This window comes from Stegodyphus dumicola, chromosome 1 (assembly GCF_044657685.1).
Source record: "Stegodyphus dumicola isolate Sdum_Otavi_A_Nest chromosome 1, ASM4465768v1".
Classification (NCBI taxonomy): domain Eukaryota; kingdom Metazoa; phylum Arthropoda; class Arachnida; order Araneae; family Eresidae; genus Stegodyphus; species Stegodyphus dumicola.
The window spans coordinates 192370618-192386857 of NC_140768.1; the positions used below are offsets into that span (position 1 = coordinate 192370618).

At 31.0% G+C, this 16240-nt stretch overlaps 1 protein-coding gene across 1 annotated transcript in view; it reads left to right on the forward strand.

Annotated features, from left to right (window-relative positions):
• The window catches only part of LOC146999428 (uncharacterized), a 28683-nt gene extending 13746 nt beyond the window's left edge, over nt 1-14937 (forward strand). The window contains exons 2-3 of the mRNA XM_085824269.1: nt 6795-6881; nt 14740-14937. Of these exons, the coding sequence (XP_085680395.1) occupies nt 6795-6881; nt 14740-14759 (107 nt within the window). The 3' untranslated portion in view covers nt 14760-14937. The remainder of the gene's footprint in view (nt 1-6794; nt 6882-14739) is intronic.
• The last annotated feature ends 1303 nt before the right edge of the window (nt 14938-16240 follow it).

Here is a 16240-nt window from a genome sequence, read left to right on the forward strand (position 1 = left end):
TAAAGAACTGTAATTCGTCCATTAATATCACATGACATATCCCATGATCTCTCATTTCCCTCACGCAAAATAATGCATAAATCGGAACTGAGTACTGCTCACATTATTACCAAAGTCCCAGGTAGTAACCTTTATCGCCTCCAAAATGTCGCCAAACTACCAGTTACCATATTGTAAAGATCAACCAATTGCACATACACGGTATCCATGTGCACGTTAACCAATTTTCACTTAAAGAAAATCCCAGAATTGCACAAAAAGGGCATTGCGCACACTCTTGACTTTATCCATGTACACTGCTAAAGTCCTAGCTAGTTACCTTTATCACCTTACCAAAATGTCGCCAAACTACCTTTTACCACTTTTTCAAAGATTAGCCGCATCTCTCAGTTTCAGCAGTAGTCGTTGGAATGGTAACAGTGATTATCAGCAGTTTGTAAGTCTCCAGAATTATAGTGTATAAGTTGTTTTCTATAATAAATTATACAAGACTAATGACACTAATCCTATTTCAGAAGTCTGATCTATAAATTATTCTTAAGTTCAGTTTTTAGATGATCCTTTTGTAGCATGGAATAAACATCAGTTGTTTTTCAAGAATCTGAGTTGGAAACTTTTTCTTGTAATCTTGGAATTTTGGAGCTTCAAGGAGAGAAACAAATTAGTGAGACACAAACAAAATCTTTTACTTGATTTGTGATGACATCACATCTTTAGCTGCTACAGTTTATTTCTATGAATATTTTCTCTCTTCCTTTTCCTTGAAGTTTCATATGATTCTGATTTCTCCTTTATCACTGCCTTTAGTCTCTTTCTTTCTTTTTTAACAATTGCTGAAAAATATAAACTTGCTTTCTAATGACTACTGTATCAGTTAACTTTTCCTAAATAGTGGCAGTACATTATATAAGGCTATGGAATTTTAAAATGCACTACAGTCAAAAGTCTTTAATCCGGACTCGTCGGAACTTCGGCGATTCCGGATTATCGATTTTTCCGGATTATAGATCATCAGTTTAAATCTGGTAAGATGGCATGCAGAAATTATAAAATTAAAAATATGAAACCATAATTTATAAAATAAAGAACAATTATGATCTAAAGGGTATCAAAATTTACAAAAAAAAGAAGCTTAATATTTATTTGTTCACTTTATTAAACATGTCTTTCAATGCGCGCATGCGTAAAGCACTTTACGTATAGCCGAAATTAGAAAATTGCAACCAGAAAACTATTTGATTTGTATTCGTGATATTTATAATGACTAGGAATTTGATTTTAATCATATCAAAGACGGAGTACATCGAGATGAAATACTACATTTAGTAAGGAATTATAAGCCGAATAAAATAAAAACATCTGCCCTGAAGATAAGGATAGTGCTGACAGATCAACTTCCAGTTCATTGCGCCCCCCCCTCGCACACATCGAAACGTACTTTCGTTTTCTAGATCCTTCGGGAGCTCCAGCATCGGAAATTCTATTTGACATAATCGGAAGTTCAAGCTTACTTTTATAAAATTGCTCTTACAGTCTGCAAAAAATAATAAGCCGGATCCAATTCGAAGATTAAGGAACAACGCAATCATCAACATTAACTGAATTAGATAATTTTATCTTATACCGTCCGTTATACATTAAATGCGCACGCAAAAACGTATTCTGCGCTTGCGCAGACGCATATGCGCAGTCGTAAATGTCTTGCGCGCACGCGTAAAACGCCTATGCGCATGCGTCAACGCGGAGCATCTCAGAAAGATTTTAGCTTTGAGGTCCGAATATTATTATGGGTGTCCAAATTAATGACTTTTGACTGTATTTGAATAAACTAATTGTCAGAGGAAAGTTTTTTTGGGTTTCTTTACTGGTTTAATCCTGAAACTTATGTTTTATACAACCTACAATAACTGGGGAAAAATAAGGGTAAATATATGCATATCTGCCAACTTTTACGAAAATGCGTTTGTCTTTACGATTTTACGATCGTAATCCATTTTTTATGATTTTTTTCCTTTTTCAAGTGTTTTTAGTGATTTTTGTCGAAATTTTAGAATTTTTCACCAATTCAGCGATTTTTGCCAATTGCGTCGTGTTTAACCCCCAACTACCGACTACTTCGAATCTAGTAACCTGCGGTTTCTCCCAACTCGCCGCTTAATCAGCCAATCCAATGCGCTGAACTTGTTTCTCCCACTCTTTTCTTGTGGGTGCCAGATTATTTTTTTCGCGTTCGCTTCAGCAGCAAGGGAATTACACAGCTCGGACTCAGCGAGCGTGGATTGTCGCATTCTGTTGTTGTTTTTTTTTTTTTTTTTTTTTTCAACGTGCTACGAATTTTCGTAATACGTCGTTGTTACGAAATGTCACTCATTTCAAATGAGTTCAAAAAAACCATATTCTCAATATTTTCGGCCTGCCTACAAAGCCGAATTTCCAACAATTAAAGAATCCTTCAAAGAAATAACTATGCATTTTGCAACGTGTGCGTGTGTGACTTCATAATAAGTCATGGTAGAAGAAGCGACATTGTGAAGCATGTTAAGTCTAAAAAGCATGAAGTGTTAATGCTTTGGCTTCAACAACGTCAAAGAAAGTGGATGATTTTTTTTTCAAATTCGGCTACGAATTCGGATGCCGATGTCATTTTTGCAGAGTGTTTGTTTACTGCATTCCTCATCGAACACAACGTGCCGCTAAAGCGCTGCCGATCACGCTGGTCAACTTTTCAGACGGATGTTTCCCGACTTCAAGATCGCTCAGAAATATGCTTGTGCTCGCACGAAAACATCTTCTATTGTGAACGAAATTGCTTGTGATGCACAAAGTGAAACGATAGCTGCACTCCAGAATTCAGCATTTTCGGTGTCAATCGATGGCAGCAACAACAGCGATTGGAAGCTTTACCCCATCGTTGTCACATATTTCTGTGATGTTTCTAATGAAATGAAAACTCATCTTTTGCATCTTCCATTGTTGAATGGAGACGCTACGGGGGAAAATATTGCCTCTTTGGTAATTAATGAGTTGAAACAACTTAACATCCCAATATCAAACTGCATTTCATTTGGTGCAGATAATCCTCATGTCATGGTGGGTGACAAAAAGGGTGTAGCCTCTTTCCTCAAAAAAGAACAAAATGAATTAATTGGTATTGGATGCCCATGCCACTTAATTAATTTGGCAGCAGAAAAAGCTGCAGCTGCTTTACCATTAAATATTGACCAGCTTCTGATTGATGTGTTTTTATATCTGGAAAAAAGTGTAAAAAGGAAAGAAAGCCTAAAGAATTTCCAAGAACTGTGCTCTGGTGAAACGAGAAAAATTATGAAAGATGTATGCACGAGATGGTTATCCTTAGGCAGGGCGCTAGGAAGGTTTATTGAACAGTTGGATGCATTGTAAAATATTTCCACGAAGAGACCAAAACGAAACCACAGATCCCATCAAATTTGTCGGCATATAAGATTCCGAAAACCAACTTTGCTTCTAATCAAAATGCTTTAAAAGGGAAAAGCCAACACACAGAATCAAACCCTTTAAAAAGAAAATGCTTAGAAGACTCCTGAAAGGTCAACTTTGTTAAAGAAGTTGAAGGGAAGAAGAAACAGTCTTCTATTAGCCAGGAGGAAAGGATTTTCTATCTTCTTTCTTCGGATTTGAACAAAGCATATTGTAGTTTTGTGTTAAGTACCATTAAGATTTTTGAAAGTGTAAATACCCTTCTACAACCAGTTTCGCCAAAATCTCCCCTGCTTATCCAAATTCTTAATGATCTTTTGAAAGAACTTTATACTAAGTTTGTAAAACCGTCCGTTGTGAGAAAGAGTGTGTTGATTCATGTTGCCTATAATACTTTGGCAAATCAAAAGGATGACAATGATCTTATAATTGGAAATCAAACCAGAGAACTTGTAAATTCTTTGAAAGATCATGAGAAAAAAGAATTTTTTCAATGTGTTAGAAAGTACTTTTCCTCAGCCTGTGATTACATTGTAAGGAAGTTTCCTTTGCAAAATGAAGTTCTTTTAAATGCTGAAGTGGCAAATTTGAAACAAATTGAAAATTCATCTTTTGAAAAGATTCGTTTTTTTATTAATAAATTTCCATTTTTGTTAACAATTAAAGAAAATGAATGCCATAATGATGCTTTAGATGAACTACAGAACCATGGCCCTATATAAAGTGAATCCGAAATTTTTATCGTGTTTATGTGTAATTGAAAAGAATTGCTTAATTGTGGATTAGTATGAATGTCCAACATGTGGGTATGAAATGAGATTGTGTGAAAGAAAGGATATTACAGATAAGTTTGAATGGCGGTGCAAGAAATCTGGTGAAAATGGACATTTTGTGATCCGCCATGCACTCAAGATTCTGTAGATTAGGTAAGTTAGTATTCTTAATTATTTGAGGATATTATTTTTATGCATTGTTCTAAATGTAAGGAGTAAATAAATTAATATGGTATTATTGGAAAATTGTTATTAGCAATGATTTAGTTTAAAGTAATTAGGATTTTAAGCTAATTTTTATTAATTTAATGTATGTGCTTATTTGTATTTAAGTAGTGTTTTTTAATTTAATGATCGTGATTTTGAGAGTTATATGTTTGTAGTATTTTGGAATACGTTTGAGTAGAAATAAATGTGCATGGAAAGAATTTAAGTATTTGGAACCATTTTTAATGTTTGCGTTAGAAATTGGCAGGTGAGGTTTATAATAGATAATTTAGAGGGAAAAGTTTTTGGATATTTTATTTATTTTATACGTGCAAATGTTCATCCTTGGAAAGGGTATATACTTTTTCGCGATCAGATAATTTCATATATGTCCTTTTTACCGAATTGAAAGATTCACAAAATTTTCATGCATTTTCGTGAAATTTTTCTAATTTATGAGAAAAAAGCAGTGTACGTGGATATAGTGAAGAGTTGCACAATACATTTTTGTGCAATTCTGGGATGTTTTTTTAAGTAAAAATAAGTTGACGTGTACATGGTTTAATTATATTTTAATTAAATGATAGTTATTTTGTGAATTATATGTTTGTAGCAATTTGGTATACGTTTGAGTGGATGTAAATGTGCATGGAAATAATTTAAATATTTGACACTAAGTATTTGTAACCATTTTTAATGTTTTGTTATGAATTCGTTGGTGATGTTTATAATAGATAATTTAGAGGTAAAAGTTTTTGGATATTTTATTTATATTATACGTGGAAATGTTCATCCTTAGATAGGGTATTTACTTTTTCGCGATCAGGTAATTTCATATATCTGCTTCTACCGAGTTTAAAGATTCACAAAATTTTCCTGCATTTTCGTGTAAATTTTTGTAATTTATGAGAAAATAGCAGTTTAGATGGATAAAGTCAAGAGTAAGCGCAATGCCATTTTTTGTGCAATTCTGGGATATTTTTTTTAAGTAAAAATAAGTCGACGTGTACGTGGTTACTGTGTATGTGCGATTTTGAAAAACGTGGCAAGGTGTTTGCGATTCTGCACTTTTTCCCAATTTTGCAGTTAATATTTGTCATGATTAAGCAGTTTTATTCCATAAAATTTCTAGCATAAGTGTAATTCGGCTAGCAGATTGTTGGAAAAGTGTTGAGTAAATAAAAAGAAAAGAAATATGTCTTTACTTCGTGAAGACAAAATGGCGGCGAAAAAAAATAGAGGGTTGCTGTAGCAGAGTTGGTCGCCAAATTTTCGCCAAGTTACCATAATCCAAAGATCAACCATCGTTTTTTTTTTTTTTTCTTTTTGTTGTTGTTCATATACAAGAAAAAATGTAGCAAAAACAGTTAATTTACGTATCCTTGTTCTTAAAACCAAAAGATGGTTAATTGAAAATCAGTTGGGGTTACATCAAATGAAAGTGTAAATGTTATGTCTTGTGATATTATGCTTTTTTTTAATTGTGTTTCTTGGTTGATGTAAGCACCGAAACCGTTAACATTTTTATCGTTTTTGAAGAAAATGCAAAAAACTGCTAGCATCCAACAGCTTTCACTACAGAGTAAATACTGTGTTTTTTTTCTGTAATGAAACACAATTTTTTGCTAAATATGATTTAAATTTGTTTTTCAGTAATTGATTTATCATACGAAGAGACTTGTTACTATAAATATAGAAGTCAAAAAATAAATGCAATTAATTTTTTGACTTCTATATTTATTAATAAAGTGTGCATTTATCCCTTAGGATATTTTTTACTTCATATGTTAAAAAAATTCAGGATTTATACAACTGTTCACAAAAGTATGTTTGCACATTAGATTCTGCTACAGAAGGAAATGTATAATTTGGTAAATTCGAATATTTTAAAAATAATATCTTCATTTCTTTTTGTTTCTAAAGATAGTCAACTTTTATTAAAACTAAAATTAAAAATTTTTTTAAATATTGTATTGGAATGCAAGAATCTGTCTATAAATGTCAATTCCGAAAAAAATTGCTATCAACATAAATTGCACATGTTTATTTTTCTGAAGTTTAGTTCTTATTGGGGCATCTTCTAATTTTTACCTTTCTACTGATCTGGCAATGAATGAACTAGCATTTTTGTAATTTGTGCATCATTATTATTCCATTCTTTCTTTCAGTCCGGCTTTTGATGAAAGTCTTCTCCCACCCCCTGTGCATTTGTATCTGATTCTTGTCGTATATTTTTTCTGTTGAGACCAAATGTATAAGATATTTTTTTATTTTTCTGTTTATTATTTTTATCATTATTACTACTATTTTTTAATTAAAAATTTTTAATTAATTTTGTGTGTGTATGCATTTCAGGTTATGGGAAGGTGCAGAAAAAGTACCAGCCATCAAAAAGTTTGCTAACAAAAGGTGTATCTAGGCATCATCATTTTCCCAGCAGAGGTAAGCTTTTGATTATAATTGATTGCAACTTTAATTTTGCTTATTAAAACCTACGATTTCATAAATTCATGTGACTATTGTAATTGCTGCTTGTTTTATTTGTTCTTCCTGCCTTTCCTAAAACAGCAGTTCGTCAGCTCGTAATCTTTTAAATTAGTATCGTGTAATCTCACGAAAGTGATTTGACATTCGTAGTTTCTGAAATTAATGTTACAAATTTCAAATTGTTGCAAATAAACTAAAAATTACGTTTTCTTTGAAGTATGCATTTTCTTAATCTTTTTACATTAAATATTTTTTCCAAAAAATAAAACAATTATTTATCAGGTGCTCATAATATAAGCTCTAGTTAGGATAATCTGTCAGCTTATCCTGAAAGACCAGTTAAAATGAAAAATGGATGCATGTGCACACTCGATAACAAATATGGTCATGATTACTGTTTACTTTTTTAAATCGTTGTTCATAATATAAGCCCTAGTTAAGATAATCAATCAGGCATTTTCCAAAAGACCAATCAGAATGCTGATTTGTTGTACTTGCACATTTGATAATAATATATGGTTGTGACAGTATATCACATATTGTAATGAACAAGCTTAATATACTTGTGTGAAGTAAAGAAATGGTTTCTGAATTTTTAATGCCTGTAATTTTTCATCTCTCTCTCTCTCTCTCTTTTTTTTTTTTTTTTTTTTTTTTTTTTTGTGGTCCATGATTGTTAACAGTTTTTCTTGCCATTCCTCTGTTGCAAGTCTTATATTATTTAGTAGTATTTGGATTTATTGATGAATTTAAAGGTAATACAAGTTAGATCCTTCAATAAGATGAGTGTAAAAAAAGAGCTGTTTTTTCAAGGAAGGAATTATTGAGAATTCTTGGTGTTTTAAATCATACTTTTTTTCTGAAAAGGCAAGTTAGATCTGCAAATTATTCAAAAATAGTGATCAGAATATAATTATCTTAGTCAACAGATGGATAAGGAAAATCGGTACTTGCGTATTAACGCAACCAGGCCAAAATTCGCATAAATCGCCATATTTGGCTACCCTACTTACGGCAACCCTAAGGTTATACGTAGTTTTTCGTAAAGAAATTATTTTTCTTACTGGTTAAATTGAATGCCCTGAAATACTTTAATTACTTTTTTGGTTACTGTACCTAACAGAAGCGCTGTTACCCTCATGGAAAAAATTTGCGAAAATATCAAGGAAGGAAGCATCATTTATTCGAATTGCTGGAAAGGATACAATACAAGTGAGTTCGAAAATGCTGAATTTCTGCTTTGAACTGTTAATCACAAATATAACTTTGTGGATCCCAACACGGACGTTCACACACAACATGTAGAGCACATGTGGGGCTCAGCCAAATGGCGCAACAAAAAACAGAGAGGAACAGCCCGTCATCATCTTGACTCATACCTTATCGAATTTATATGGCGCGAAGCTCAAGCTGTTAATGGCGAAGACAGTTTTCAATCAGTGCTAAAAGCAATAGCCAAAAGATTTCCGCGGAAAAAATAATTCTGAACTTATTCAAATTCGAAACCGGAAGGGTTTAATTGCTATTTTATATTTTAAAACAAAATAATATAAAAAACTGTATCAAAAATTATCTGTAATTAATAAATGTACATTTTCTTTCTATTCATACTTTTTTACTCAAACTTACAAATCGCGCCAACCTGGTTGCGATAATATGCAAGTACCGGAAAATGAAGCATAAGGATGGATCGGGTCGGCAATCGATATTTTTTTAAACTGATTTAATATAAGTATACTAGACACGTATAATACTTACAACATTTTATTTAAGAAATAGGCTTGCAAAGCTGATATTCAAGTATTTGGCTCTTGCATTTGCACTACAATTAGGCATATCTCCTGCATTCAAAGCATTAAGATATTGGATGGATGACTTCCTTCAGCAATATGAACTCTCACTAAGATCAACAGCATTAGTTGAGCAGAAAGATATTAAAATTATATATATATATATATAATGTAACATTTGGGTCTTATTGCTGCTGACAACTTTCTGAAATACAATTTCTACAATATGTATTACAAATAAAATTCTTGTGTTTATAGATTAAGGATCTGAAATGGCATTTGAGGAGTTCTGTTCCCTCACTGGCTTGAAAGTGCATGTTACCAGTATTTTGGTAATTTATTTAGATGGAAAGAAAGTTCTCCTTCTAATCACCAATAAATTCAAGAAAGATAACATAAAATGTGTTCCAGGCATTCATGTTTTTAAAGCAAAAAATGCCTACTGAACATCAGTTGTACCATACTTTGCAAGATAGCCAAAGATGTGTGCTAGTATAGGATTCAGCTAGCCTTTACCACATTGAAGATATGAATAGGCATGAATATCTTCAGACTCTTCATTTTACAATAAACGAGCCATTCAGAGGTACTTGGAAATTGGTGATTAACATAGAATGGAAAGAAATCAGCATAGACATTAAGTCAGGACTTGGGTAAAGCATACATAGTATAAAGTCACTGCCAGCTGTGTTTCCAATAGATTACCTGCTAGCTACAGGGACAAAAAGTGCTTTTTTTTAAAAAAAATATGTGAAGTCTGCTCAAAATGCCTTAGTGTTTGAGAACAATTTATTTTTCTTACAAGTGGCACATATAAGTTGATGATACATGAAACTTCCCATGATAAACAAAACTTGTTTGTTGTGCTTTCTAACAAATGGAGTAGCTGAAGATTAGTATTTTCTAGCATTTTTCTTCCTCTGAGATTTGATTTTTTAACAATTGACAAAAAAGTGCCTACTGGGTGAATTACTTTTCTCATTAAAAATATATCATTTGAAAAGGAAATGAAAACATGTTATTTTTTATTATTTTTACAATAATAGGTTAAAAAAAACTCGTAAATTTAAAAAAAGGTTTGTAAGGGCTTGCTAAACATGACTGATATTTATAATAATTAATAGTGCTACTTACTTAATGAAATGAGAGTATCTCTTGCTTAAGCAAGTGATTAAACAGTTAATATAATTTAACAATGTGCTTTGTGTAATTTTTTAATTCTATGGAATTCTTTTTATTGTTAGTTTGCAAAAAATAAAAATTCATTTAAAATTTGCCAATATTAAAAACTTCTTAAAAATTTTTTGCATTGAAACAAAGACTGTGTGCACTCCCGTTATACATATAATCGGAATTTTTCAGTAAAAATTTTAAATTCTAGCTCACAATACTTTACTTATAAGAACTGGTATACTATACAGTCAAAAGTTGTTAATCCGGAATGATCTATAATCCGGATCTCAAAGCTACAAACTTCCTGCGCATGCGCATAATACGTTGAATGCATGCACGTTAAATGTGTAACAGACAGTATATGCTAAGCTAAAATTATCTAATTATCTATTTCAGTCAATGTCGCAGATTGCGTTGTTCTTTAATTTCAAATTGGATCCGGCTTATTATTTTTTGCAGACTGTTAGAGCAATTTTATAAAAGTAAGCTTGAACTTTTGATTATGTCAAATAGAATTTCCGATGCTGGAGCTGCCAAAGGATCTACAAAGCGAAAGTATGTTTCAATGTCCATCAAACCAAAAGTGGAATTGCTACAAAAAATGGATAAAGGCATATCCTTTGATTCTCTAACCATTCCGAAATATGTTTATCAATCTCACGCTGCTGCGGGGGGGATTGACACCACACGCAATGAACTGGAAGTTTATCTGTCAGCACTATCCTTATCTTCAGGGCAGATGTTTTTTTATTTTATTCAGCTTGTAATTCCTTACTAATTGCAGTATTTCATCTTGATGTACTCCATCTTTGATATGATTTAAATCAAATTCCTTGTCATTATAAATATCACGAATACACATCAAATAGTTTTCTGGTTGCAATTTTCTAATTTCGACTATGCGTAATGTAAGCTTTACGATGCGTTGAAAGAAATGTTTAATAAAGTAAACAAATAAATATTAAGCTACTGCTTTTTTTTTTTTTTTTTTTTTTTTTTTGTAAATTTTGATATTCTTTAGATCATAACTGCTTATTATTTCATAAATTACGGTTTCATATTTTTAATTTTATAATTTCTGCATGTCATCATACCAGATTTAAACTGATGATCTATAATCCGGAAAAACCGATAATCTGGAATCGCCGAAATCCTGACGAGTCTGGATTAAAGACTTGACTGTATTTCTTAGGTTCTGACATACATCTTAATTTCAATCTCACCAACAGAGAAAATTACTGAGAAAATAAAATGAATGAAATGATACCCAAAATACATCTTGGAAATATGTATTTAATAATCAACTTTGATTTATAAACAGCTATAGTATCTCTATTTAAATTAATAATTTGAAAATTATATTTTAAATTATGTAGGAGTAAATTAGAAACCAGGAAAATTCTGTGATTCCAAGGTATATCATATTTTTAGCTATGTAGTGGAAGAAAAGCACATCTACAATTTGAAGAAATACATATTTATTTAGTAGTTCTTCAATTCCATATCATACTCCGTAAACGATAATATTAAGTTCATTTAAATATTTAGATTGTAAAAAAAAAACTTTAAAAATATTTGTAACTTGTCCTTTATAACTTTGATGACTTTATCCCGTAATATGATTTATTTTTTAAAAAGTTACCTAAGTTTATCGGAATTATGCTATTTATTGTATTCGCTTAATACAATATTTGTTTTATACATACATGATTCGATGAATTAATTTTTTAATACAGATTTTCCTGTAATATCAAATGATTTTTTATTGCACTTTCAGATTCGGTTTTTTAAAAAAAATGAATTTATGACTGCTCTAAAATTATATATTTTATTTATGAACTAGTTTATGTAGATTTCCTAATGCAATATGTTAACAGTTTTTTAAGTTAAAGAATGTTTTCTGACATATTGTTAAATGTCTTCTCTCTCCTTTATATATACATGTTACCGTGAAAGACCGAAATTGGAGAATGTCGACTTTCACCGGAGAATGTCAACATTCACCAAATACGTCGGTGAAAGATCAAATATTGCATTACATTCTTGTACATTTGGATCCTCACCGGTGTATGTCGACAATCACAGATATGCTCTGGTATAGGTCAAAAAGAGAGGTCATAATAGTTTATGTTGTTGCAATAAATAAGATTTGAATCAAATAATTTAGTAAGTTTTTTTATTACTATTATTTTATTTTCTCATTTAGACCATACTGTATAATTCAGTAAGTTTTTAACTTCAATTATTTTCCTTTATCGTTTTGAATGTACTGTGTGTTTTAAGTTCTTATGTTCTTAAGTTCATATTTTAAGTCTCAAGTGCGTTTTTTCGCGACTGAATTACAGAGAAGAAAATATAATATTCTTATATGTTCAACATTCACCATTATTACATGGTGAATGTCGACATTTACCGCCGTAAGTCCAGAAATATGAGTATTTGGAAATAATTTTGGACATACACCAAACGACTAGGTGAATGTTGACATTCACCGGTGAACGTCGACGTTCTCCAGATTTCCGTGTTGCACCGTAACATATATAAAAAATTTGCAGTTGGCAGTCTGAAATTTACTGAACCTAGAGTGTGGATTTTATGTATAATACTTTATCTGTTTCTGGGTAAAATAAAATTTTTTCAAAAAAAAAAAAAAAAAAAAAGCATAAATAAAATCAAAGTGAAAAAAAAAAGCATATTAAAGCAGGTAATATCTTTTTACTATTTTTATAAAACAAACTGGAAACATACAGGAATAAAATAAAGATAAAAAACATATAAATAGACATAATATTCCCCCTTCCCATTTAAGTAGTTTGAAATCTTTAAACATGGGATCACTTACAAAGCTTTATTTTTGTAAAACTTTCAAATATTTTTTCTTGTTAAGCCAAGCTTAGATAAAATGATATTTTTTTAGCCCCTTCGCGCCGACTGTCATGTATACGTGCCAGCAACGAACACACTTATCTACCGGCCGACACGCAGGCGTGCCAGAGCATTGTTGCATTCTCTACCGACTGTCACGTATTTGTGCCAGTACCTTGGAACGTTTTTCAAACTATAATTTCTGCCACAAGATGGCACTGTATGTCCATATGGTTTCAGATACATGTGCATTAGACCTTCTACTCGAAATGAGAGAAGCATGACTCACATACACGTGTTTTTGATTATATAAACAAACAGGGAACTAAATGTTTCCGAATGGCGTGATTTATGAGGTCTCTTTAAATCGCACTTTATTCGCACATGGTAGTTGTTTATTGTAAGTAGAAGTTTTATATGCGCTAAAGCGTTGAGTATTTCCGTTTACAGTTCAGTTTTTAGAAAATAATTAGATCTTGTTAGACGTGAATTCTTTCTGTTTTTACCGTTTCAATGTCGAAGCGTCGAAAATGTTTAACAGAGCATGAAATAGCAGAAATGATGCAAAATATTTCAGATATTGATTCTAAAATTCTGATATTGATTCTGAAAGATTAACTGAAAGACATTTTCCAAAACTTTGTTCAGAAGAGACTGATAAGAAAATGAGACGACGATGCTTCGTTTGTTCACATTCCCGGAAAAATCCTCCAAAACGGCAAATGAGTTATTACGAGTTCAAGGAATGTAACGTAGGACTGTGTGTAGATCCCTGTTTTAAAATTTTTCATACGAAAAGACAATTTTAAGTAATATATTTAGTTTTCAGATTATAATGTTAAAAGTCATAAAATGGTGAGTAATTAAAATAAAATGTGTAAAATATGCATTTAAACAAGAAATACGGTAATTAAAGTATATATATAAAAATATCTATAAAGCAAAAGCTGTTTAAATACTCTATAGAGCATTATTAAACAATGCGTTGATACTTTGGAAATTTCATGGATTTAGGCTTAGTAGCAAAAAAGCCCCCGGCCCTGGAGAGACGCTCGTGGAAGACACTGCCGGCCTCCGCGATAAGCGCGCGTTTTCGCTACCCGGCTCGAAGGGGAGTGTTCTGTGCATAATCATCATTGGTCAGAATCTTCTTGCACTCAATATAAGTAACTGTCAAGAATTTTTTGATTGGCTGTTTGTGGGTGGCGTTAAGTTCATCCTAAAATTCTTACTCAAATTCCATTTTTTCTTTTGCAAAAAGAAACAAAGCTTTAAGTTTAGCTTTCGTTGTATCCTAAATACAGAAAGTTTTAGTGCAGTAACACTCTTATTTCAATTAAAAATGAATACACTTCTTAAACTGTGCTTCATATATCTGTATATCAAAGTAGATTTGGAAATTGAGATTTGTAATTGATATGTTTTGTAACTTTATTAATTTTACATTGCACATCCGACAGGCTTTGCAAATATTAAGTGTTTGTGAATTTTAGGTTGGCAGCTTCTTTTCTGGCCAACCCTATTTTTATGTTTCATATTAATGTATTTATTATACCTGAAAAGCATTTTCACTAAGCTAAGTCAGAATTTCTTGAATATTGTGTACTGAGGTAAATAATCTGCTAAGTGAATTAAAACCAGAATTAATATTTCATAATTTGTGAAAGCACAATGCGAAATAACATTTTTTGTAATACCATGTTTATCATAATTTTTGAACATGGTAGAGTTTGTAAAGAGATCCTGAAAAACACAATCATAATATTAAATCATGAAGTAGTATGTTATTTAATAATTAATTTTTTAGGCTTTAATTCATTAGCTTTTCAGTACTTAACTCCTTAGCTGACATGATTTCTTCATTCACATATATTATAATGCGTGCTATAGTGTGAGTAACCCCCCCAAGACTTCACATGTATATCTTTATATGAATTTGTTTTATTGTATATTATGTAGTTTCATTTCTTTTTTTCTTGTATTAGGTGTCCAGTCGAGTTCATGAAGAAAAAGCATTGCCGCTGTTATGTTAGTTGCTGAAGAGTCATCAGTGGACACTGTGATTTGTTTTTAGTTATAAATATGTTCAAATCATATATGTATAATGTACATTGTTTTATATGAAGCCAAATGCAGTTCTTCATGTTCCTAATAAAAATATCTTTTAGTTTGTTTTTATCACATTTTTAAGCTGTTTTTGTTTGATTATGATGGTTTGTGCATGGCATGTCTTATTCTAGAGCTTCATGCATTCATAAATGATCCTGATTTTCCTGTAATGATTTCTGAAGAGTCTGTAATTACACTTTTTATTGAAGGCGAAAGAGCAAAAATATCTCGGGAAGGAATTTAATCTTGTTGAATGAAGATGACAAATTGTACCCTGTTACTTTTCATTGCATTTCAAGAATAATATTAAATAATTAATATGTACTTAATTACTTATCAATAATGTACTTAATAATTTATTAAATATCCACAGTTACTTTTTATTGCACAGTTGTCAACTGCCCCAGTTTTTATTAGGCTTTCTGGCAGATCACAGAATCATACAATTTACTAAATTTGGTGCTAATTAATTGTTCAGATTCCAATTTTCCCACCTCTACTGATTTTTTAGCATAATTTTCTCATTTCATTTTATTTAATTGCAGTTACATCAATTTCATATAAACATCTGTAAAGCATTTTATGAAGATTTAATCAGTTAACATATATATTTAATTTTGTTTTACATCAGTGTAGGATATATTACTAATCCACTCAGTAGTATTTATATTAATTATTATTTTTATAATCTTTAAACGTCTTAGGTAAAATCTTTCATTCCTTACTCAAGAGTTTCTCAGCATAGAAGTATGAGAAAGTTGCAAAGTAAAATCAGTCAAAGAATGTAGAATTTAAAATATTTTGCATAAAAAAATATAAATAGTTCAGTAACCTGAATGCATTACAAAGCTAATTTGATTCAAATTTTAGTTCTTTTGCAATGGCATGAAAAACCTCTCGAAAACTGTGTTTTTCCGATTTTAAAGTTGGCATTATGGTATTAATAACTGATACTTTATTTAGAAAATACCACTACAGTAGAATTCTGATAATCTGTGAATGCCTGTAATCAGTGCATGGTTTCAGGTGTAAACAAACAAAACAAAAATTCAATATGAAGACAAACTTATAAGTGACGTTTATTATACATATATGCAAATAAATCTTTAACAAAAGTGTGCTATATTAATTATGTTTTGGTTGAAAAGTAGTTTTTTTTTATTTATTATTATTATTTACAAAGTTATAATTGCATGTGTGACAGCTCCTTTTAATGTTATTACACATGTATCGGATCATAAATACGCACAAATATTTCATTTTGCTATAAAAAGTTCTACTCTTGTAGATATATATATATATTCTGCTATCTTAAAGTTATTTTTTTAATGATAGGGTAAATATATATAAATTTATTTGTCCTTTCTTTTCCAAATC